The 26,714-nt window shown below is 35.0% G+C and overlaps 2 protein-coding genes across 17 annotated transcripts in view; one reads left to right on the top strand and one right to left on the bottom strand.

Annotated features, from left to right (window-relative positions):
- The first annotated feature begins 1,329 nt into the window (after positions 1-1,329).
- On the top strand, positions 1,330-22,525 carry LOC136832055 (estradiol 17-beta-dehydrogenase 8-like). 5 transcript variants are annotated; one of them, XM_067092586.1, is made up of 7 exons: positions 1,375-1,554; positions 10,816-10,886; positions 12,589-12,705; positions 13,662-13,855; positions 15,917-16,098; positions 16,254-16,381; positions 19,511-22,525. In XM_067092586.1, exons 2-7 carry the CDS (start codon positions 10,844-10,846, stop codon positions 19,600-19,602), a joined length of 756 nt encoding a protein of 251 aa, XP_066948687.1. In that variant the 5' UTR covers positions 1,375-1,554; positions 10,816-10,843; the 3' UTR covers positions 19,603-22,525. The 5 variants fall into 5 exon arrangements, with proteins under 5 accessions (XP_066948684.1, XP_066948687.1, XP_066948689.1 ...); XM_067092587.1 differs by having other exon boundaries at positions 1,454-1,594; XM_067092585.1 differs by having other exon boundaries at positions 1,469-1,673.
- Positions 13,046-26,714, bottom strand: part of LOC136832056 (uncharacterized) — a 45,177-nt gene continuing 31,508 nt past the window's right edge. For 6 of the 12 annotated variants that reach the window (XR_010851030.1, XR_010851026.1, XR_010851031.1 and 3 more), the window contains one exon: positions 16,768-17,152. Coding sequence is in view for 4 of the 12 variants with exons in the window: in XM_067092589.1 (XP_066948690.1) it covers positions 17,038-17,152; positions 23,230-23,305 (191 nt within the window). In the remaining 8 variants the exon portion in view is untranslated. Of the gene's footprint in view, positions 17,153-23,229; positions 23,306-26,714 lie in introns of all 12 variants that reach the window. The other 6 variants (XM_067092589.1, XM_067092590.1, XM_067092591.1 and 3 more) reach the window with 4 other exon arrangements.

Below are 26,714 nucleotides of genomic sequence, written 5' to 3'. Positions count from 1 at the left end.
TAGTTATTTAGCTTTAAAATAAGAACAAAATTAGCATTATATTGTGTTAAGTAAATCTAGAGAGCAATGTAAGAGAACTGTGTTTAAGCTCTTTAAGTGTTAAGCAAGGACTGTTTCACTGCTGACAAGTTTTTGATCCCCAGAAATCTCAAAAGGATTAATACAGCTTATTTTGTAAAGTTTATCACTTCAGAAATGTTTTGTAATAAGTTGTACATTTGCATAGATATTGCTAGAGCCTGGTAACCTGCATACCATAACCAAACTTATTTTAATATCTAAATAATTTTTATCATTCAAGTTGGGAAGAAAGTACCAATGGATAACATATATCTGCTATTTAAGTTTACTAATATCCATTGTGATGATTAATTTGCATTGCTGTTTGTATTAGTATATATTTGCAAGCCTTTCTTTACTATTCATCATATGTAAATGAAAATGCCACTCTTTGACAGCATGATGTCAGAAATTCACAACTGGTCTTTGTGTAATAGCTCCTTTGGGCAAACTGAAAGCAAGAAACCAGAAAATGTGAACATGTGACAGTGACAAATGTTGGAGAATGTAGGCTATGGGTGACAAACTAACAGAGTCAAAGCAAGTCAGAGTTTCAGGTAGAATGCTATGACACTAGGATAAGAAAAGTTACTAGGTATTTTGGCAAGCAAGTAAGGATGAAAGTGAAACGGTCTTTCTGTTACCAAATGAATTATCCTAGCAATCCTAAATAATGAATCAGAATTCAACAGGTGTATGTACAGCAGAGTTGGTATCAACTTATATCACTCTCGACAACCAAATGGTCTAAGTCACTGTGCTGTTTCTGAACCATGCATCAGTTTGAATCCCACTGGGGACTAAGCACTCATCAGTTATAATTTCCCTTGGGTGTAAGTTATTCATCAGGTATGGTCAATTGGATACTCAGTGATAATTGTGGCTTAATATTTGTGAATATATAAAATATATAATATACATATATATATACATTGTATATATATATATATGAATATAAGAAGGCCCATAAAACACTATTTAAACGTTGAAACCATATATTTCGGGCACTTGCTTCTGTTCCCCTGTTCACTGGTAGAATATGGACAGAGAAATTTCTCTGTCCATATTCTACCAGTGAACAGGGGCACAGAAGCAAGTGCCTGAAATATATGGTTTCAACGTTTAAATAGTGTTTTATGGGCCTTCTTATATTCATATTACACTGTAGTATTACAGGAAAGACATTCATATATATATATATATATATATATATATATATATATATATATATATATATATATATATATATATAGGTAATTTATCAATTAGTTTTAATACACATTGAGCAAGAAGCTATTAAGAGAACCATGATGCAAAGGAAAAATTGGAAATGCAAATACTGTACAAAGTTAACAGCAGAGCAAGGGAGCCATTGCAAAGGCCCACTATGGCTGCTACTACTACTACCACTGCTACCGCTGCTACTACAATTACTACTGCTACTGCTACCACTACTACAACAGCAGCTAGTCAGCTACCATTACTTTAACTTAGGTAGAACCTGATTGACCTATCGTTTCAGTAACCGTTCAAGGTATAAGAAAATGTCATCGCTTGTTTTAGTTATCTTGGGTACTTGTCTTTCTCTGCTGGTAGCAAATGACTAGTCTTAGGTTAGTATATCCCGTGGTAGGCCTAGGCAAAGACATTTTGGGTAGGCTGTGTAAGAGTAATATATTTCCCAGTTTCTGTCGGCATGAACTTGAGAGGTTAATTACAGTCGACTGACAAAGGATAAAACTACCGAATAACGTGAGTTCTTGATAAGCAACCAAAATGCTATAAGAAAAATCAATTTCCTAAGCAATACCCCAAGCGGAGCTATTGCTTACTAACGCCTTTAAGAAGCAAAATTACTACTGTATAATTTTTTGCATCTTAAAAAATAAGGGAAAATGTATAAAGTGTAATAAAATTGCTCATTAAAGGCCGCGTTTTGATAAAGAACAGGCTTCTTTTGAACACATATTCGAGGACAGATGCTAAATAATGCAGAGTGAGAGGTGACCTAACCAGACTTAACCTAACCTCGGATGTTGGGCACTAGCCTAACCTGGCCAGGGGAGAGGGCTGAGCTTTGATCCCCTTGACCCCAGTAGAACTAAGTTATCTCCGTGTCGGGTATTTCCTTTAAAATTGACCTTTGCTATGGTATTTTTGTTGCTTGTCAAGAATTTACCGTTATTTTTTGTCGGTTGATTGTAATTAACCTCAGAACTGATTGTCTTTTTATATGCTGGCCATCCTGGAATACTATTGCGCATGCACAGTGTTATAGGAGGACTTCTGGTAAAAAGTGGTATCCTTTACCAACCTACTAGGTTAGGTTAGGTTGGTATGTTTCCTTTTATAATAGATTTCCCTAGCCAATTCCTTCTTGAACATGGGGCTTCCTAATGACTTGCGTATTCGTAGGACGGTTCCGTACAGTCTGTGCAGAGCTAATACTTAGAAATAACTCCCCCCAAGTAAGAATTTATGATAGTGGGAAACTACTGTGAGTGACTGGAATTTTCAGTTGACTGGAAATTAGTGAAAAATGGGGATGCTTACTAACCTAACCTAACCTAACCTGGGCACATCTAGGCCACCACATCCTACCTGTGGTGGTGACTTGCATTCCGCCAACCTAACATGGCATAGGGTGCTGTCAATTATTTCCCTCAATTTATTTAAGTTATTGGATATTGTCAGTGGTTGGCCAGGGTTATAGTAGGTTTTCTGGGTAACCTAGAGGCACTAGCGGATCCAGGGGATGGGCACCTGGGCGCGTGCCCCATGAAAAATAATGACAAAGTAATAATATTGAAGATTTAGATAATAACATAAATGAGAAATATAAAAATGGGAAAAAATATGAAAAACCTATTATAGAAATAAAATTTGGAGAAAAAAACAATAATAATAACAATACAGTATTCTTAAAGATAATAATACTGGATTCAGTATTTCCTGATAGAACAGTGATTTGCTGTCTATTTCATAGATGTGTATATATATATATATATATATATATATATATATATATATATATATATATATATATATATATATATATATATATATATATATATATATATATATATATATATATATATATATATATATATATATATATATATATATATATATATATATATATATATATATATATATATATATATATATATATATATATATATAATATATATATGAACTTGCATGATTATATATAGGTTATATATATATATATAATTCACAGACACACGGATTTTCATTGGAACCTAACTAATGGTCATACACAGACAGTTTTCATTGGAAGACACTTAACATTTCACAGACACTGAACATTTAGAACACTGAGAAACCCAGCAAAAGTTTAATTTTTTTGTAATTTATAAGTTTTCAAGCTTTTATGTGTAAATTAAATAACATTAAATATTATTAAAAGTAATAATCTTCTCTCTCTCTTTTAGTGAGATGAATTTTTATGGTACATGTATACAGGTATGTTTATTTGTATGATAAATAAACTTTTTACCTAATAATAAGTACTAATTTTCAGATAATAAGATTAATAAAATTAAGTAATAATATTAATAATAATAATGATTTTAGGTAAATTTCTTGAATGCAATTTCTCAAAAGTCAAATTCTCGAACTCAATTGCTCAAAAAATAATTTCTCGAACTATCATTTTCTCGAATCCCATATTTCTCGAAAACTGATATCTATTTTGTCGAGAAAATTGAATGGAAAAATTTTCATGTATTTCAAGGAAAAATATATCCTTTTGGGTTGACAAACACAAATGTTAAAAATTTATTGTAAATGAAGGAATGAAAAAAATACAAAGGTTATAATTTTATTGTATGTATAAAAATATTATCATTCAGAATGAAATACAGTATTAAAATTTAATCATTCAAAATGAAATGTTGTATGCTACACTTCGTAGATATTCTTCGACAGGCCTCTCTTCGTCATAATTTATTACAATGGTTTGTAACCTTTTTGCACAGTCACGATACTTCTTTTTGCGCACATGAATACCAACACCTCCCAAATACAGTATTGTTCAATTCGTAGCTCCTGTAGACTTTGTTCTCGTTGTAATCCTTGTATAAATTTCCAGATGGATGGATGACAAGCACTTAATTGCTGTTCGAAACCGTAATGCCAGCCCTCGACTGCATTGTTCGTCTTAGGCATTTCTTCCTTGACATAATCAAAACAGTTCCATAATTCATGTTTAAAGAAAGGAGCACGTCTACGGTTATTTCTATGCGGCCGCCCGATCCATGTATCTTCAAAAGAGTCAACCACACTTTGAATTTCAACGGAAAAAACTTCATTTTCAATTAAATATTCAAATGTTTCTTCGACCTTGAAAGCTGGTACAAATGCTAACGCGGATAACAGGCGAACCTGAATAGCAAATTCAGCATCGGTGTTGTACCGTACTTTGAAGCCATTTTCTTGAATTTTGCGATAAATGGATTTACAAAAATGAAACAGACAGCCACGGCATTTTGTCCTTGGAAATTCATGCTCTATAGCTCTAATCATGGCCAATTCAAAGTCTATCATTATTGTGGCTGGCTCAAATGTTGGGATTTTTTCTTTTACAATCTGCAGGAATCTTTTGTAGGTCTCATGAGTTTTGTTCGGTAATAATGCATAAACGAGGGTTATGATACTTCCTGAATGCACACCATGTATTGTATACAACTGAAAAAAAATTGAAGGTACCGTCTTAAAGGTACCATCAGCGAACCAGTTTCTTGAGCATGCTAGTAAATCGAGGTTTCTCTGTGTCGAAAAAATCAATATACGATCATTTGTGGGACCCGAGTCATACATAAGAAACAGTTCTCCTTTGTGAGTTTTGGTAAATTCTTCCGCGATGATAAGATCTTGGCAATCGGGCAAAGCAGGGACATCATTTTTCTTAGCTCGTATATTGCGTATATTCCTCTTCATATTTGATATTGATGGGAGTTTCACGCATAACAGCCCCACTTACCCCCTTTGAAGCACAAGACTATATAATGGGGTGTATCCCGACTATTGATTGCATCCTCTCTCACTTTTTCTTGGACTCTGGCAGCTTTGACTTTAGCCCCATCTCCTGCATGATTGTGGTCACCACTCTCTTTTTCTATATTATCATCGATGGTGATAGCACGAGCAGAACATTTAAATTTCTTGCACATTTCACATTCCCAATAAATTTTGTTATTTACTCCTTTGTCCTTGATATATAAATATCCATTTAAACATAATTTCTTCCTTCTCTTTTCACTCTCAACATACGTTGCTTCCATCTTGAGGGGTTGAGACTACTGGAGAAAAATATAACAGGAAAAACTCAATTCATAATTTTGTAAACAGAATGAGAAGCATTTAGAATGCTAATGGCCTCTTTATGAATTGGTCTTTAGCGCTTATGGGATACTTTCGATTGTGTTAGAGAAATTTACGCTTGGAATGCTAATAGCCTCTTTATAAATTGGTCTTTGGCGCTTATGGGATACTTTTGATTGTGTTCGAAAGAGTAGTTGATATTTGAGAAAATGATAGTTCGAGAAATTATTTTTCGGTCAATTGAATTCGAGAAATTTACGCTTGGAATGCTAATAGCCTCTTTATAAATTGGTCTTTGGCGCTTATGGGATACTTTCGATTGTGTTCGAGAAATTTACTTGTTTGTTTTCGAGTAGTTGACATTCGAGAAAATGATAGTTCGAGAAATTATTTTTCGGTCAATTGAATTCGAGAAATTTACCTTCGCGCAATTGATTTCGAGAAATTTGCCTGACACCAATAATAATAATAATAAAACTGTAATTACAAAATTCGTATTATTTTGAACAAACAAATTCTTCCCTCGTCTTTTGTAAGAAGGTTGAAGGCAAAAGCTGTCAGACATGTCATTTAACATGACAAGAAGGGGAGTGTTGCTAATCAGTGGTCAAAATTTTCTTGTAATTCTCTCTCTCTCTCTCTCTCTCTCTCTCTCTGTGTCCGTAATAATTCATAAAAAATTTCACTCTCTTAAGTAAGGACAACTGTTATCTCTCTCTCTCTCTCTTGTTCGAAGTTGGCCAACCTACGTATTACAGTACTGGTTCTCTGTATGTCTTTAACTGTATAGTAGATAATTTGGAATTGATCTAATTTTACCTGTACCATTTACAAACTGTAAATGCGCCGTTCTGAAACAGAGAGACATATAGCATTTCAGAACATAAAGCATTTCAGAACAAAGAGAAAGTGACAGAATAAAGAAGTTTTTAAAAACGAGGTTGAGAAGACTTCTAAAAATAGATCGGTGGAATCGGGGAGTCACACACTCCTATACTCGTAAGTCAACCATTTATTTCTTTTTTTAAGGGTAATGTATTAAGCTAACTTTTAAGTGAAAATACAGTAACTTTAATGTCATTTAAAAGTTTAATACTGAATTTCCATCTTTTGATATCTAACGTAAGAATAACTCTCTCTCTCTCTCTCTCTCTCTCTCTCTCTCTGTAGTAATTCATAAATAATATAACTTGATATTTCAAGCAAGGACAATATCTCTCTCTCTCTCTCATGTGTTATTCTCTTAGTCTCCGTAATAATTGATGAATAATTTCACTCTCTTAAGTAAGGACAACCCTTATCTCTCTCTCTCTCTCTCTCTCTCTCTCTCTCTCTCTCTCTCTCTCTCTTGTCTCTCTCTCTTCTCTTGTTCATAGTTACACATTTTTACAACTTATTTATTCTCTGTACGTCTTTACCTGTACAGTAGATAGTTTAAATTGATCTAATTTGACCTGTATCATCTACGAAGTGTAAATGTGCTAGTGTTGCAAATACGTTCTAAAACATAGAGACATAATAACTATAAGGGTTGTATTAGTCAAAATATAAAACACTGTTTGTTCATGAAAAAGCATTTCAGAACAAAGAGAAAGACGCATAGAATAAAGAAGTTATTAAAAAGAGGTTGAGACGATTCTAAAAATAGATCGGTTGGAAGGGGAGAGAGAAATTCTCTTCCAACTCTCAGTTTTTATGTCAACCATTTATTTCTCTTTTTTAAGGGTAATGTATTAAGCTAACTTTTAAATGAAATTACAGTAACTTTAATTTCATTTAAAGTTAACTTAATAATTTGGGAGCATGATTAGGGTCATATTTAGTGTTTAAACTTTAGAAATAAGCATTTATTAGCATTTTTAGAGACCATGCCAAACTTACGCAAAAATTCACCCTGCACAAGGGGTTCTGGAACCTAACCTCGCGTAAGTTCGGAGTATGACTGTATATACATATATATATGTATATATATATGTATGAAATTTTTCCGGATTCACTAGTGCTTAGAGGTATAACCTAGTCATTTCCTTTTTCTGCCTTTTGGTTTAAGTGCACCCTTTTGGATCTATTAGTGCTTATGGTCGAGAGGTTTACTATGTATGTTTATAATTTTGATCATCATTTTTCCAGATTTCTGTAGACATAGAGTATAATAGCCTACATGTCATAGGCCTAGCATTTTTCCAAGACAGAAAGTTGTTAGGCTTAATCGAGTCATTAGCAGAGGACTTTGTATTGATAATATATGGAATGTACTGCTACTGTGAAAAGATACTGATACTAACTTTGTGTTCATTTAATTTGTATTTCTGTCATTTAGATAAAGGCACTGGGAATCCTTCCTCCTCAATTCTTCCTGTAGATACAAAGATTCCAGTTTTTGAAGCAAGATGACAAACATGCAATACCAGACAATATTGGCCTCTCTGCGCACACCCACAAGACAAGATCCAGAACATGTGCTTGTGTGAATTTTGTAGCTTAGTATGAGAAAAGTTGCATAATGTTATGAATAAAGGGTTCTGCTTCTTTTATAAATGGATAGGTAGGCTTGTTCTTAATAACTAGTTAAATCCTTGATATAGCTCAGCATACAGGTTTACAAAGTGAAAACCATTAAGTATAAAAAAAACTGTAGATATTAATATTATGAAGATGACTTCTGCAGTATTTTTGTCCAGGTCTTTGTCATCATTAGAATACTTTCAACACTACTCTGTTAAAGCAAGTAGGGTTTCTTGGTGGCATAGACAGTATGTATGGACTTTTTGGATTTTAATCTAATTAATGTAGTTTAGATATGTGCTTACCATTTTGGTTATCCCCACCAATATCTTTCAATTTGTATATCCACAGGAGAGTCCATCTTGTTACTTTTAGGGATTGTTTTTTGGTAGTAATCCTATTGACATCCAAAAACAGCCTGTGGATTAGTTAATGATGCTGTCATATCATGATAACCATTATAGTTTTATTTTAGACCATAAACAACCTGACCTGATTTTCCAAAATGTATTTTAACAGATTGTTGTCTAGTTGAGAGTTTCCCAAGCCCAGGTAAATGGGAAGGGTGGGAGTCAGGAAGGGCATCCATCTGTAAAACATCTGCCAAAACCGATTGTGAAATGAACTATCCAGTGAGTCTTAGAAATGCTAGGAAGTTGCCCGGAAGCGACTCAACGAAATTTCCATAACTTTGGTGTCATTCAGTGGGTACCACATCAAGAGCAAGTGGAGCTAAAGAAGCTTGAGCTTTGAAACTTTAAAAATAAGTAACATGACAGGGAGGGGATGTGTGATGAAAGTTAGGAAAGTGGATGTGTTGCGTCTGTAGGAGACTCGTTGGAAGGGTAATATAGCAAACAAACTGGGAGATGGTTAGAAACTTCTGTACAGTGATGCAAGTGGGGAAAAAAGAATGTTGTTGATGTTGTTCTGTCTGAACACCTTAAAAATTGGTATTACCTAGGTACATTAGAAGAACGAAATGGAAAATGCTGCTTAGACCCACATGTAACAAGTTGATTTGCCATTCTCTCTACAATACTACACCACAGTTTGCATTATTGTACTGTACTTCCCCTAAGTGTACTCAGGTCACTTGCAGCACGACGTCAATATGTTCTGCACCTTAGCCTTTATAGTTTAAAGTTAGAACAACTCTAAGAAATAAATTTCACCTAATGAATGTATAACTTAAAAACTTGTATTGATATATATCACATAGTATCTGGATGTATGGTTAAAAATTTCTGTACTGTACTTTGAACTTCTCCACTGTAAGACATTTGTATATTCAGTTTACAATCTTTCCTTATTTGTTCAGACATTGTCTTTATATTTAACAGGTACAGTATAGAGTCTTACATGACAGGAACAGAACTCATCCATTTTCATCCTTTTATAATTATTGACTGCATGCTCAACTTAAAAATTGCAGGAAATTCATGAAAAATTATTTTGGATTCACCCATGCCTCATCATATTTATCCCCTACATACTTGCTTGATGTGTGTACATATACTACATGCTGTAGACATATTAACACTTAGGTGACTCAAAAGACTATAGGTCTTGTCTTCCCAGAATCCTCATTGAATATCCAATTTATAATACAGTTGGATGATGCTATGGAAATCTCAGTAATTAGCAACACCCTCCTCCTCTATAGGAGTTCATTTTGGTTGATGAAAGAGAAATGTATGTAAAGGCCTTAAATTTTAAGTTTAAATCCTGAGCCTGAACATTTCACTTCCTTCTGCATTCAACTATTTCATCAGCCCAACATCAGTCATCTTGAAACCATTAAGAACCTGTAAAGGTTTAGGCTTCCTCTTTTCTTACCAACAGGAGGTAGAGATCTGTATACAGGTATATTGTCCTCCAGTTACGATGGGGATATGTTACTATGACCCCATTGTTGCTTGAAAATATCATAACTCGGAGGCAGCCTAGCTACACTATATAATCTATACATATACTGTACTGTACTGTTAATTCTTTTTTATTTTTAGTTTGTCTGTAATTATTAATATCAGCCCTCATCTTTGTTATAATTGTCGATTGAACTGAAGCAGATGCCTTTACAGCATCCATTATCCGTTTCTTGTCCTTAATGATGCTGGATACCGTTGACTGCAATAGGTGCTCATCACATGCGATGGTTGTGACTGCCTTTCCTGCAGCATGCTGGTTAATAATTTTCATTTTCTGCTCTAAACTGATGGAATGCCACTTCTTCATCACACCACCAGCCAGAGACTCACTTGGTTGTTTGGAAAACATGCTGCTCTTTCACAAATTTGCATTTTGAACAGTTTAAAACGGGCAAAAATCACACACTAACACTGACACAACTTTACACTGTAGACGGTGAGCGCGAGTGAGGGGTCGGTCAGGGCGAGAGATACCGACATCCCAACCTCTTGGGGCAATGTATCATATGTCGTACGCTGCTGCCTGTGTCCGTCGCGTGAGATTTAAAATATTTTCAATGTTGTCGTATTGTTATTGCTGTCGTAACTTCAAAATATCATAACTGGTATCACCATTGTAATTTAGAAATATCGCAACTTGAAACATTGTAACTCAACTACCTGTACTTGTACTGACTAGAAAATGAGGTTCTAACTGTGTAAAGAGCATTCAAGCTCTTTTGAAGCAACAGATTTTCTTCATGTAAATTCTCAAGTCAGTATGTCCTTTGAATAGCAAAGTAACTGCCTTAGAAAGGCAATGCATTTTGTTTTGTGAAATAGAATTTATGTAGACAGTGAGTTTTCATTTATGAAATTGCAATATTTTGTGAAGCCTGTTCATAGTAGGTTTAAGTTCACCTTTTATGAATGTTCTTTGAGATTATTTTATATTTTTTTGTAAAGGTTTTTCCCTGTTTCTGTCATATTTCAGAACACCTGTCAAAAATCAAGGCATAAAAATGATGTCACAATTGTTTGCTGGGAAAGTTGCTCTTGTTACTGGTAAGGAACTTAAAGTTCTCTTTACAGTATGTATTTTCATAAAAAATTTTTATACCTCCCAAATGCATTTCATCAGCTGCCTGGTTAGCAGTGAAAACATTTTATATGGGAACTGTCTTAGTTAAAGGTAAAGCTGTGGAGTTTGCTAGTCAGTTGTTTTCATTCCCATTTATCCATGATATTGAATTGAATAAAATTGTGTGTAATGTTTGCCACTGATGTGATTTTCCCACATTTACCATTTATCACCTTATTTGAATAGCGTCCCAATTAAGTACCAGTAACAACCTATAATTTTTTTTGTTCATAGTGATAATACACTTTTCTGTTTATGTTGCATAAGGTGTAATTTTTTCCTTTGATTTTGTATCCATTTTGGAATGCTGTACAGTACTGAATACATCATGCATTTCTGGGATATATTTCATATATCATCATCCTTGATACTTGTTGCTTATGAGCGTGATTGCTATGTAATGAGGAGTGAACATATCACAAATTCATATCCACCTATGATTGCAGTCGTTCCTGTTGGCACAAATTGCTACCCTTTGCTGCAGTGTGCCTGGCTCGTTCTGATCAGTGTTTTGCATGCCAAATCTACAAACTGGTTAGATGTAAAAATCTAACTCTATGATTGTGATTTTGATGTCCAACTCATTTAATCCTGCTTCTTCATACCTAGGTAGTTGTATATTTCATTGCACCTCCTCCTCCAGCCCATGGCTGCTTAATGTTCTTCATCAGTATTATACAGTATTGCGTAAAACATCACAGTAACATGAATTTTATCATCAATTTGACAGTTTCCGACTGATATTGATTACTCATTCTTGCATGTAATTTTCTTTTTCCTTTCCTCTGTCATTCACACTGCCTGTAGGAAATATCCATCTTTGCTATCAGTGCACACATGCTTTTATTGTACTTAGTCCTTCAAGACACAACCTAGAGAAAAAAAAAGGACTTTTGTGTGGCCAAAATAAGGACAAGTGTAGCTTGCGCTAGCAGTTCAGCATTTAGCGGGCTTGATCTTAGGAAATTAGTACAATATTTGAAACATCATCACTGTGGATGCTCTCAGCTGGAAACATCACACTGTATTGTAATATAGTTTGATCATTTGCCAGTACATACACATCATAGTGCATTTGCCAGTACATACACATCATAGTGCAGTACATGCAATTTTGGGTGACTTAAGCACTTCAAGGAACCTGTTTACAACATCTTGTAAATTCTGGTGACATCTCAGGTCTGATTTTATTCCATTGCTGCTCCCACCAGATTCCTAGGGTCTTTTGTAAAATTCTAGGTACAATATTGAATTTTCTTTTGTGGCTGAAGCCTTGTGCCCATGCTCCAACAATTAGTCACATAAGCTCACTGGTAGTCATCTGTCCAAGAAATGACCAATTTTACCTATTTTACTGACTGATAAACTAGCTAAGTAGCAAATGTGCTACTGCCTGGCATCCAAGTCATCCAACCAGACACTGACCAGATCTAACATTCCACTGATCAGAAGACCAGAGATGTAGCAAATGTGTAGATATAATCAGTAACACTTGTAATGATTTACAAATCACTTGCTTAATAAAGGAATGAAAGTCATTAGTTCATAGCATTTTATATTTGTTTACCTTACTTATCAGTTACTCAGTTCACATAAATAATACTTGATTTTTCTGTTATCTTTAAGGTGGTGGAAGTGGTATTGGTAGAGCTGTATGTCGAATATTAGCACGAGATGGGGCTAGAGTTGTTGCTGCAGACATGAACTTGAATGGAGCACAAGAAACAGTCACTATGTTGATAAGTAAGTACACTATCATACGTCATTTTATTTTTTTTTACTTTTTTATTGATTAAAGATACATTTTCAATTTTTTTTTTTTACAGTTTCATTATGGCAGTAAATTTGCAATGTGCTGAATTGGCTTTGGGTTCAGCATATTGCCCAATATTTTTTTCTTGTAATTAATAAGGTTATATCATAAATATGAAATAGAGAGGAGCAGAACATTTGTTACTCCCAAGCTAACGGAGTTGAATGTTTCATGGGAAAGAAAAGTAAAATAAAAATAAAATAGACATGCAATTAAAATTATTTTGTATACATATGCAATCTATCAGTACAGTAAAGCATTAGAAAACAATTTTGAAATTGTGAAAATTTTATTATAGTAAAACACATGAACATTTCTTTTGTAGTTTAAGGGGACATCACATGGTTGGGCACATCATATGGGAATACAATATATAGCTCAAGACCACTGGGAAATACTTTTCATGACAGCGCATATACAGTTTCATTAAGAAATGCTGTGTTTGAAAAAGGGATCTAATCCTTAAACAAACATCTTCAAACCTAATTGCAAACACTTTTTAATGATTTTTAAAACTGAAAAGTGTTTTTATTGCATGTACACTTCAGTCTGCTTATATTGTCAACACATATATTTCATTTACTGTTTAGTAGGCTATTGATGGTGGTAGAACTGAGCTCAAGGTGTTCTTAATCAATGACCGATGTATGAATAAATGACAATGAGAATATGCATATAGGTCAGGAAGTCGACTTTCAGTTTCAATGTTTTCTAGAAATTCTTAATTATTGCAGTATATGTAATGCATTCTGATGGTTTTTTGTCATCTTGATTGTGGTGATGATGTTTGTTGTTGCTGTGACATCAGACAATTCATTTAAATCAGTCAATCACAAATTTTCATCTTAATGCATTGGTTAATATATTTAAATTTCTTGATTTAAAGATCCCAGCAATCATCTAGCAGTGAACATGAATGTATCTGACAAAGCCTCTGTTTCATCATGTTTCCAAAGAGCAATGGAGGAGTTGAAAGCCCCTCCAAGTCTTCTTGTTAATGCTGCTGGAATTACTAAAGACAATTTCCTTCTAAACTTGGAGGAGCAAGCATTTATGGATGTCTTAGATGTCAATGTCAAGGTAAGAGATATTTAATCTTTCCCAATAGACTAAATTTTTAATAAAGTTATCAGTTGGGTAATATTTCATTCATGCTTGTAAGGTTAGTTAAGGTCTTAGTTTTAAGTATTTTGTACAGTCAGCCATTTAATTGACACAAAAAATACCTTTTAACAGTTAATATGCCAAATTGACATGTTGTTGCTACACTTTTTATCCTAAGTTGATAGACTATTGAAATGCAAGTTGCAGTTATTGGAAAGGTTAGAAATTGTAGAAACAGCAAACTAAAATATCTCATACAGTACTTTCCAACAAAGGTCACATATGCTTTGTTTTATGGTTCAGTAAAATGAAACTCAATTAGTGTCAGTAGGGAGTTTGTCCACAATTTCCAACAGACTTGAACTTGACATTCATTTTTATGCTTTCCCATTGCACAACCAGTGCTTGTTGGCTAGTGGTAGATAATTTCATGATTTTTTATTGTTGTTGCCTCAATGTACTATTTGTTGAAGCTTTCCCAAGCATAGCTTTCTGTACCAAGAAAGTATCAACACAATTTGCCATTTTTTGTACTTTTTTATGTGTAAGATGCTGGAGGGGTTTTAATCATTAAGTTAGGAAAATTGATTTTTGCTGACAAAACTTCTGTTCACGTAGAAATTGGAGCACCCTGCAGACTTCTTCAAGGGTATGTGAGGCCATAAGTTCTGTAGTTAGGTCAAGAGTAGTGGGTTGGAGAGGAAGTAATGTGTAGAGTAGGTAGAGGCTCAATGATGTTTGAATGCAGTATATTAGATTCAATACCAAGGGAAGCTGTTAAAATAGGAAAAAGAGCAGGTCTGAAGTGGTTTTAAAGACTTAGATGGAACCATTATTACTACCATGTGGATTCCAACATCTCAAGTAGCATTAGTTATAGCTGCCTTCCCAGAGATTCCCATCACCCCAAGCTGCCAGCTGCTAGGGACTGTGTTTCATGTCTCAGTGTAGTCAGGATTCTGAAAAATAGAAATGTGATGATTGCAATGTGGAACAGGTGTTTAGGAATATTGGAAGATGTAAATAGAATGTGAAGATTATTCCGAGTTGATGTAAGTACAAAAAGTAATGTTACTATAGATGGAACCAGCATTAGACAAACTGACTAGATTTGGTTCAGGCCTACATCTAAATAATCGTTCAGTATTTCATTAGCAGTATGGTACCACAGTACAGACTGCAAGAAGCATTGGCGAATTTCCTCCTGACAACATACATCACTCACAATTCTATTTCTATTTTTGGTATTTACTATATGAGGTGCTTAAACTTCAAATACTACTGCCCTTCCAGTATCACCTACTTAGCATGCATTATTCAGTCTTTGATAATTATTACTGTAAAATTAGTTTAACAAAATCATGAATCATTTCTAGACTAATAGGGCTCCTCCAAAACCATCTGGTAATGAAGTGAAAATTGGAGTGAGGTAAAGGTAAAGAAGTTGGACAGCTAGGTATGAGGGTACCATCTACAGTGTGATGTGTAAGTCAGAATTTTCTCAAGCTTGTTTTGATTAGGTTTGGCACATACGAATGAACATCTTCACCTCAAAGTTGACGGCATGGATAGACATGACATATGTGATTATAATGGCATTACAAAACGCTCTTTGCCCAATTTCGTTTGCCCCAAGCTGCATTTCTTCGGTTTCCCATTTACTTTTCATCCATTCCCTTTGCTCTTTCTCACCTTGATGTATAATTCCTTTAATCTGTTCACAAAGGTAACACTGTTTAACAAGACCACTGTTCATAGAGTAATATGTCACATAAGTCTTGGTAACAGAGTTACTGTCTGAATTAAACTTAAGGGAGTCCTATTCCAAGCAAAATTACGCTTGTAAAACTTAAGGTTTGATTCACTTCATACATACTGTAAGTATGATGCTGAAAGGCTATGAATTAATAAAAGTTAGGAAAATTTATTTTTGCTACAAGATTTGCAGTATTACAGGCATTCACTGTTAACAGGAAACCCTCTTGTCTTCTGTCTGGCAATCACAAGGATTAAGTGCAAAATATTTATTACTTTCAGGGGCCCTTTTTGCTTACTCAGGCAATGGCATCAACTCTCCTTGAAAAAGAAATTAATGGTGGTGCTATTGTAAATGTTTCAAGCATTGTAGCCAAGTCAGGAAATATGGGACAAGCTAGTTATTCAGCAAGTAAAGCAGCTCTTCATGCTTTGACAAAAACCTCTGCAAAAGAATTGGCAAGGTAGTGTACAGTTTAAAGAAGTTGCACTTGTTAATCAAGTTGTGTATATTATTACTATATCCTGTTTTTTAATTCAGGCATAAAATATATTGAAATGTTGACTTAAGAAATTATTAATTCTAGAGTTGTTTTTACACATCTGCTTTTGGCTTCAGGCAGGGAATCAGAGTAAATTGTGTTCTTCCTGGATTCATAAACACCCCAATGATTGCTACAGTTCCTGATAAAGTTAAAAATATGGTTTTACAGTTTACAACTCTAAGAAGGCTAGGAGAACCAGAAGGTATGTTTCTGTTTTCCAGTGCTGTATTACTTTTATTGCTAAAATTTCAGTGAGGTTAATGTATTTCTTGTTTTCTTTTCATATTTAAGTATATATAGAAGTAAAACTTAAATTAAATTTGCCCAGGGACTTGAGAGATCTAAATGTGTTTGCACTTTCTCCAACTGGAAGTCTTTTCAGTATCTCTCTGGGTAGATTAATTTTGATGATCTGATGTGCAGCCAGTGAAATGACTCTGTGGTGTAGATAAAAATACTGAAACTTCCTCATTAATGTGTGGTTGTTTCTTTTTAATGATGGTAGGCAGGTACCTATTTTAACAAGACCACTTGAGTTGAGGTATCTTGCTGCATATAATTAAAAGTTAATGGTTAAAAGACTCACAGTCTTGTGTAGAATTATATTTTGTAGTAATAATGCACAGGGCCTTTTGCATGTTATTTAACATATTTCTTCAACTGTAAAATGAAAATATGAAAATAACCACAACATAAATATAGCAAAAGCCTAAAATTTCATAACAAGAACAGAATAAGTAGTAGTTTACAGTTTTAAAGGGGGAATAAACTGGTTGTTTTATCATAATTAAATTGCTAATCAGGGCAGAATTTTTAATAGCCATTAATAAATCTCCAGTTATCTCCTAGGGTGGGTGGTCATGGAGGTGCTAATGGTTGTAACTGTTTGTTGAATATTTTGAAGTAAGCTCTCTCCTTGGTCAGCATTGGTATTTGCATCAGGATTCTTGTGCAAATCAACCTCATCAAGAGCCTGTACATGGAAGATAAAAGAAGCTAAAGGAGTATTTGTATTTTTTTCACACTATAAAATTTGAAACGTAATGACTTAAAATATAATCCTTTCACTAAAAGTTTATTATTACTGAAAGTTTCTTAAGAATAAATTAGGGCCTCTTCCACTACCCTTCTACTGGTACAGGATTCCTTATATACGAGGGGCGTTCATTGAATAATGCAACATAATTTTTTCCCAGCCAATTTTTGTTAAAAAAAATTTGAGATTCTGTTTGCATCATAGTTAAACATTCCCACATTATATGTCAAATTTTAAAATTAATTTGTATTTTTCATAGCTAACAAACCTGCAGTCTTAACATTAGGATAAATCTTCTGGTGCCAGCTGGAAACTGGTAAAAAAACAATAGGAATTGTTTATGCAAGGAATTGGTGGTATCTGGCATCAGTCACAGGGATAAGGGAGGAAGTGGACAGCGACCTAATCTCCAGCCCCATGACGTATTCAGTTTTCTTCTTACCGCCTTCAGAGGAGGATGTACTTTTCATTCTCCTCCCTAAGTCTGGTTTTTCCTTCCTTGCCCTTGTTTCATTGATTTGAGATTTTTGTGTCATAGTGATATATTGGTGTTGTGTGTGCATTGTTTTGGCTTTTGATAATGCAATCCCAAAACTTCTCTAAGCATTCCCCTAAGCCTCAGGGGAAGTGTCTCAGTGTAGCAAACTACCCTTGTTCACATTTTCTTGCTTCCTTTGAGACCAATCCCCATTCTACTTGTAGTAGATGCAGATCTAATTCTTGTAACATAACTAACCCTTGCCCTGAGTGTCGTTCTTGATCTCCTGAGCAATGGAGGATCTTTGCCAAGAAGAAGCAGCATAAGAGGAAGTCAAGAGATGCCACCTTGGGAAGGGTTCTCTCCTCCTCTGATGGTTTGTATGGGGCTCAAGTGAGACTACTTAGCACCAAAGTCAGGCCCCAGGTAGGTGGTTAAGTTCTCTATGAGAACAAGACTTCAAAACTTTTGAGCAGCATAGAGATTTCCCAAGAGGAAGTCAGGTTCACCTCTTTCAGATGGAGAACTTAACCCAAGGCAGCCCTGTAACCCTTAATGGCAACTAGATAGTCTCCAGCTGTGAAGAGATAGGGACCCTTCCGATTGATGATATCTCTCTGCATGAGGTTGACAGAGGTGGTCGTGCCATGAGGGGATCTCTCTCGGAACTGCTGAAAGCAGAGATAGTAGATCCATGAATCATTTTGCTTGGGGCCACAAAGGAGCTACTAAGGTCATCCTGAGATTCTGAGAAATCATCGCTCTGTTCAGGACGTGACGGATCTGGCAAAAGGGGGGAAATGCATAGACTTCCAGGTTGCCCAGGGATGCTGAAGGGTGTCCTCTGCCACAGCGAAGAACTCTGTTGAACCTTCTTGTGAAGAGGTCTATCATTGGTATTTTCGTTAATTTCTGATGGAAGGCAGTATACAATCAACCATCAGAATGGTGTCTTGTGACTGAGGTATGATCTAAACTTAAGAGCAGTGATAGAGTTCTTTTTGGCAGAAAACGAAATTGTCACAAATATTCATAGGCGCTTACAGACTGTCTACAGAGACCTGCAGTGCATTAAAGCACTGAGAGTCGTTGGGCAAAGCATCTGTTATCATCAGAAGGACTAGGAAATCTATCTGATCTTCTATGCCCTGGCTGGCTGCACACAAGTCTGCATACCCAAGAGGAGATAAGAAAACTTTGCTGGACTGTTCTTCCTCATCCACCTTACAGCCCAGATCTCTCACCTTCTGACTTCCATCTCTTTGGGACTCTCAAGGATGGACATCACAGGAAGCAGTACAGCAAAGATGAGGAAGTTATTGATGCAGTAAGAATGGTACCATGAAGGCATAAAGGCTCTCACACTTTGAAGGTGTAAGGCTATAGACTAAAACTGAAATTATATTGAAAAATAGGGCTTTGTAGCCAAAGAATTGGGGACCAAAATGGTATATTGAAACCCAGAATAAAACACCTGCTTTGAGATAAAAATATGTTTCATTACATACAGTATTGAACACACTCCTTGTCCTACTGCTATTTATAAAATTAATCTATTCTAGAATTAGGAGGCTTAGGAATTTGTAGCCAGTCTCTGTCTCCAAGTCTTGTTAATTTCTATACTTTCATTGTTCCTGCATGAGTGTCAAACTACTGCATTTTCTTTTATGTTCCTAGTACTGTACTGTACAGTATTTATGGCTCAGTCCTTCGGTTCACTTCATGAGATTCCTGCCAATTTAGTCATTGTTTTGGTTAAATTATAGTGAAAATAAGATTTTCAGTAATTTTGTCAATGCAATTTTCTTTTTCCTCAGAAATAGCAGAAGTGGTGGCCTTTTTGCTGTCAGACAAAAGTAGCTACATAACCGGGTCCTGCATTGAAGTGACAGGAGGCTTCAACATGTGAATCCAAGTGGTAACCATTAATGTGCAAATTAATTTTTATCTGTATTTTTATATGAAAGAGTTTAATTCTGGATTATTCTAGACATTTATATTGAATGATTTATACTTTTTAACTTACATTGCACACGAGTAAGACTAGTATCGGGAAGATGCAACTGTATTTACATCTGCATTTTAGAAATTAAGCCAATGTAAATTGCAAAGACTATTTCTATAAATAATGATGCTGTGATATTTACAATGATTATAAAATACTTTTATATAAATGCAGTCATATGTGCTGCCCAACAGCTGTTTGGGCAACATCTGATTAATTGTACATGTGTATCCATGGCCCCATCAAGTTAAAGATAGAGTTCTGAAATCCCTCTTAGAGAATAGGAGGTATTCAAACTAAAAATCTACCACATACACACACCAATTCTCATACAGTACTGCACTATACTTTTGTCATCATTTTCATTTGAACATTTTATTTGAACAAAGAAGTTTATAGGGTACAATGTGTGCTTTGAAGTACTACAAGCAATAGCACCTTATTTCAGGTATTATGCATATCTTGAGTATTATAGAATTATCTCCCTGTTTGTTCTAAATACAGCAAAAAACAGTGCTAATGACAGCAGAAGTAAGAGGCAAAGGAGTTGTATATGTTTGGAATGAAACCATACGGGTATTAATCAATGCAATGGTGGCAGTTTAGGCATGTTGCACCCAATTAAATAAAAAATTAAGCCATTTGAAAGTAACAAAGGCCTTTAAAGCAGCTTAATGTTAGTGCAAAAGAGATACAATGTGTTTATTATACATATGAGTACTTTGTGTTAGGGAGTGCATGCAGCATTTTAGTGCAATATCAGTACCCTGAGTCTCTAGTACCCTGAGTCACTTCTACCACTGCCAACTGCAGTGGTACAAGTGACATTTTATTCACTGTTTACAGTAGTCTTTATTTAAAATGTGTTATATCATGCACATAGTAGGTACACTGCAAAGCATTGTGGGATACTATAAAGTGCTATATGTAATGTGGTGTTTGCACAATATCACACGTCCTTAGTTTTGGTACTAGGAACCCTTCACTTTATAACTGCCTCCAGGTCCTCGGCTCCAAGGAAAATAAATTAAGAAGTATGTCTGATAAGTCCAGTTGACTTTTCTGCCCAAAACTTTAGGAATTCTTACTTTTCATTCATTGATTTTCACTGTTTCAGCCTTCAGTACATATTATTTCCTTACTTTAGTGATGGTTTTATCTCAATGATTATAATTTGGGCTTCAATAAGTTTATTAAATGCCACTCATTTTAACTTCCAAGTGAGTGGCTCTCGGTTAATGATCTCACTCACAAAATATCTTCCTATTTTGAGCAGCTATTCTGTCCTTTTAATAATCACTAGTAGATAATTGGTCATTTTTTAAAATTAAAATGGACATAGATAGCTTACTGGTTCAATAATCTTTAAGCAAAATATGTTCACTGATCTTCAATAAGCTTAGCTCACTTATTTGGTTGACGCTTTGCTTATATATATTAACAGTTATGATTTTTATTTTTGAGGTATTCATTGTTAATTATGAGTACATGTTCTATTACTGTAACAATTATTGGATTTATGGTTGTTGTAGGCAAGTTTTCTTATCCACTCTGTTCATGTTATTTCTTGATGATCTTCCAGTGAGAGCTGTCACATAAGCAAAGTTTTAAAATGGAAGCCATGTCCAGGACATTACAGTACTCATCCTGGGAACTGCTGCTATTGCTAAAACACCTAACCAGTTCACTGTATAAACCCATGGTATATGCTCCACTAAAGGATCTTACCTTGAAGACAGCATTCCTAATAACCCTAGCTTCAGTTTGGCATATGAAAGAGCTGTGTGTTCTCTTTAGCAAGGTTTCTCATATGAAGTATTGGAAAAATACTGCTGTCCTAAGTGAATAGTTTTGCGGCAAAGATGCAGACTTCTTCTCAAACCTCATCTTGCACACTTGTTTCATCGTAGCTTTATCAACTTTGCAAAAAAGCAATTTTTTTTTCTTGCCTTGTAAATGCAGTCAAGATTAAAGCTCATAATCTTGAAAGTTTTTGAACACACTCCTAAGCTTGTAGCATCCAGCTCAAAGATCAGGGGTCATGAAATCAGAGTTTTGTCTACAGCTCTAGCCTTTCATGAAAAATATGGAAATTTCTTCTATCATCAATTTTGTTTCCTGGAGGTTCCTTAATAATTTTTCTGCTTTTAGCTGTGGGGTTTGACTCATAAATCCTTCTGACTTAACCTCAATTGGCCCTCTAGTAGCTGCAGGCCAGTTTGTTTTGAACACATCATTTTACAGGGTATTTTTCATCTTCCTGAAACCACACGACTTGTAGATTGGTTAGACAACACTTCATGTGACCATTTTCTGCTGATTGAGAGATTTCGTAACCTGGGTATGCAGACAGTGAGTGTCTGGAATGGGAGCTGATACACCTGAAGGTAGTTGTCAAGTGACAGGTTTGTGCTGTAAATTTTTTTTTAAAAACAATGTTTCACTTAATGTTTTGTGGAGGTTAAGTAATACATGGCTATTCTAGAATTTTACTTCTCTAGAGGTTTTAAGAAGGTAAAACTTTATGTCTTCGAGATTCTGAATTTCTATCTGCTTCACATAAGTTTGCCAGATAGCAGTTACAGACTCTTCACCTACAGAACCTTCACTATCTGAAAGATGTTAACCATGCTATGCTGTGTAGGTTTCAAGTTATACTTCAAGTATTTTTAATAGCAGCTAATAATAGAGCACTTGTTGTCTAACACTAACTATTTTTAATAGCAGCTAATGAAAGAGCACTTGTTGTCTAACACTAGCACTTATTGGCCTGTTTATACTACTGTACTGAGCAGTTTATACAACTGAATAATAAAAATACTGTAAACATTTTGTTTCATTTAAAAAGCCAATCCTTTAGATGCATTGAAAAATTATGTTCTTACTTAATTATAAATCATTGTTTTCAGTAGCACTATTTTGGAACTTGAAAGGCAAACTGATTCCAAAATTAAAGTACGAAAACACCGTTAATCCAGGTGAATGAGGAATACCCATTCTTCAGTTTTCCAACTGGTTTAAAACTTGTCTCATGAACATATGTTCAGTTAGTTCCAATGACGTCTTCACCTTTTTGGGGGTTAGTTCATGTTCTGTCTTTTTTAAATCTTCAGCTGAAACCCTTATGGAAAGAGACAATAGGCTATAAATCCAAGAGGATGCCAAAGGGAAATCAGCCAGCAAAGAGAGGCAAAAAAAAAAAAAAAAAAAAAAAAAAAAAAAAAAAAAAAAGGCGATACATAACTAGATATGAGAGAATAAAAATAAGACCAAAACTCCTGAATTCAGGAGGTGTATGAAGAAATTAATTTTCTTCTTAACCATTTGGAGATCAGAAGACTCCAGAACTGCAGTACACAAACTATTTCACATTTCAGTAGTAGTATTAAACCTGATACAGTACTAGAAAATGACTCAATGTTTGTAGCAGCAGCCTGCCTAGTGTTGAAAGCAAACAAAGCTTGATCTGGTAAAGAATTGTATAAGTTTGTCAATGTATTATATTTTATGCAACAAACATAATCAACTCACTTTATATCAAGGCTAGAAGTCAACAATAAGAATTTTGGTATAATAAACTTGGAGAGCTTGAGATGAGAGTCAGCATCTGAAGATCACAATGGAGAAGAGTATATTTCAAACAAGGAAGATAAGAGGCAAAACACTTAGATATGATAGCTCCCTCACACAACATTAAAAAACATTTCCACAATATGCTAACTTTTTGAGAAACAGAAGCAGCCACATGTATATGCTTGTCAACAGTCAATTTCAAGTAAAATGCTATACCTAAAATCTTGCAAAGTCAGTAACATTTACAATCATACAAATTACATATAAATCCGGATGCAAAGGCAAAAGAGTTCTGGATTGATTAATTATCATACTTGAGTTTTAGAAGGTTTAAGGGGATCGGCCGCCTAAAAAAACCCAATAATCTTTAAAAAATTCGATTTGCTGAAAAAACTCTATGGCTTCATATAGGGTTCAAGAATGTGTCCACGAAATATTATGCTAAAATTTGTCGTATTTCTCTAGTTATGGCCTAAAATGTAACAATAACTATATACCCATAAAACACCAGTAGCGCAAATGATTTAGTCTGGTATAGTTTTTGCGATATATATTACGAAAACTTCCTTTGAAATGAAATGTATAATGTCAATAATATCCTACTCGGCACCTTTTTAGTTATTCCTAGCCATGACAACGCACACGTCATACCATGACGCCGACTGTGGCCGAGAGTTGCCTATAAACTTCCAAGCTAGAAGGACACGTTTTTCATGCTCACTAGCCTTGACTGAACTCTGTATTTTCTGCGGTGTTTTTGTTTTTTCACCGTGCCTAAAAGGTCCAAGAGTTCACTTCATGCTTCTAGAATGCGGAAAAGCCAAGTGGAAAAGTCCAGGCGAGAAGTAGAAGAAAGAGTTCAAGAAATTAGTGCCATAGAGGGGAATGAAGCGACGGAGAGAGAGAGAGCTGTCGCCCATCAAACGGCGCAGGCAGCGATCTCTGCTGACCAGAGACCAACCACATCCACCCCTAAACGCCTCTTTATTTGTTCGTCACTACCAAAGGGCAAAGATATTTTAGAAAAAGAAAGCAGTAGCTCGGAGGCTGATATTATAGACGATCCTGAAAATAAAATGATCATAATAAGTGAAGCAAGACTTGATGAATTACTTGAATCACGAATCCCTAATTGTGAATGAAAAGTAATTCCCAGGATCCATTTGGCAAGGGATGGATTCGAGACACCAATAAAAAGTGTAGGCAACTATGATACCCTAGAGTAATACCTTGCAGCAAGATCAGACAGGGGGGGACCAGGAACCTAAAATTTATAAGAATGTGTCTTAGGCACATAAATAATCAATTAATATTCTTATTTATAATCATTTTGCATTAATTAATACCCAAAAATAAAAATTAAAACCATAGAATTAATTGTAACACAGTCTTTGAAGTCCCGTTTACCTTTTTTATGTAACTAAAACTTTGAAGGCCCGTTTCTCAAAACATAAGTTTTTCACCTTCAAAATGTATCTCCTCCCTTAGTATTGGACCAATCTAAATGAAATTTCATATATAATATGAGGAAACATGGTAGATTAAAAAAAAGCCAGGGATTTTTAATATTTTGAGTTTCTGATTTTTGGCAATTTTTTTTCTGTAATTTTTCCGGGAAAATTTCATAAAAAAATAAAAATTCATATCTTGAAAAATAATTGAAAAATCAAAAATCCCCGGCTTTATATCGAAGGTCCATATGTGTTTTATACGTGGTTCAAATCTCATCCCTTAAAACCAAAAAGCAAAGGAGGAGATGCATTTTGAAAATGGCCATTTTTGGCCGAAAAATGCTCTGGCGTCACAAAACCTAAGGTCACTGAACAAAAATTTTTTCACCAGAAGTTCCACACAATATCCTTTAACAAACCCCCTATATATCAACAACCTGTCATTAAAAAAGTCGGAAACCGGCCGATCCCCTTAAGCTTCATGCCCTACAGCCTACTCCACTCTTGAATACGTGCCAGATCTTCATTCAAAGATTCTGCAGTCAGACCTAAGGCACAGAGAAGGAACAATAGCTTTTAGAGTAGTATCATCAGCACATGCATTCAGTTTGTTCTCCAGACCTTGCTACACGTCACTAGCATAGATAATGAACAAGAAAGGTCCAAAAACACTACCTGAGGAACACCCAGAATGACATCACTGACCATCAGCTCAGACCTTTACAGTTCTGCCTATTAAAAATATAGTTAATATATTAAGAAAAGACCCACAAGTTCCAAATAATCTTAGCTTGTAGAAAAGTGCTTCATGATTCACACAATCAAAGGATACACTAAAATCTAAACTGACCATATGAGCCTCTGTACCCTCATCAAGAGCATTATGCAAGATGGTAGCAATTGACAAGAGAAGAGTGCACCAGAAATACCAAGGCCTTTATGAAACCTAAAAATGTAATGCTGCTAACATTAACAAACCTACAAAGATGGTTAGAGAAGAGCTTCTAATAAACCTTAAGAGACAACAGGGGTAGTAATTGTAATTGGTCTATATTCTAAGGGATGTCATGAGGACAGACTTAGTCCCTTGGGTAAATCAGTAAGGTTTCCATTCCTCCAAACAGAAAGGAAACTTGCATGTCCAACTACTTTTGGAAAACAGTGGTAATTTTAATCAGCAATCTTTTTAAAAAAGAGTTAAGGTCCCATTTGGGTCTATGCTGCTGTAGACTTCTCTAGATCTCAAGGCCATTTAATGCAACTTACACTCTGGAAAGCATGACTGAGGCAACACCCTGGACTCATCTCTAGAATCAGCTCCCAAGAGCAATGACATCATCATTGTCAAACTCAAAAGAAAAAGGTGGTTATGTAGTTTATTCTCAATTTAAGCGTAACATTTCCAATGACTGATCATGAAATATTGAAAAAGTTCTTGTTGTAGGTTGCATACTGTTTTTCTTTCCTTATGTAATTATTATCCCCTTGTAAGTAATATCCTTTTTGCAAGGGCCTTAATGACAATTTTGCAAGGCTGTCTGTAGGTTTTTTTTTTTTTTTATATTGCACTGCCCCACAATATATTCCTGTGGGATAAAAATTGAAGACTTTCGTACAAGGCCATGTGCTAGAGAAAAGACTAATAAAACTGACATTTTTATAATAAAGTAAAGTTTTATATATACTTACCCAGTAATTACATAGCTGTTAGTTTCTTTTAACCAGCAGCTCAAAATTTTGAAATTGCGGGTCATGCTAGTTTGTTTTGGTTATGGCGTGTAAGAGAAGGTACAACAAAGCAAAGAGCTTCAATTTGTTTATGCTCTTATGTCCAAGTGAGGGGAGGCGGGTGGGCTCCGATTATGTAATTGCTGGGTAAGTATATACAAAACTTTATTTTATTATAAAAATGTCATTTTTATACAAGTAACTTACCCAGTAATTACATAGCTGATTCCCACATTGAATGGAGGTGGGAATGTTGGACATACT

The sequence above is a fragment of the Macrobrachium rosenbergii genome, chromosome 49 (assembly GCF_040412425.1).
Source record: "Macrobrachium rosenbergii isolate ZJJX-2024 chromosome 49, ASM4041242v1, whole genome shotgun sequence".
Classification (NCBI taxonomy): Eukaryota; Metazoa; Arthropoda; class Malacostraca; order Decapoda; family Palaemonidae; genus Macrobrachium; species Macrobrachium rosenbergii.
The sequence above is the reverse complement of the archived record's forward strand: the minus strand, read 5'-3'. Positions and strand labels throughout refer to the sequence as shown.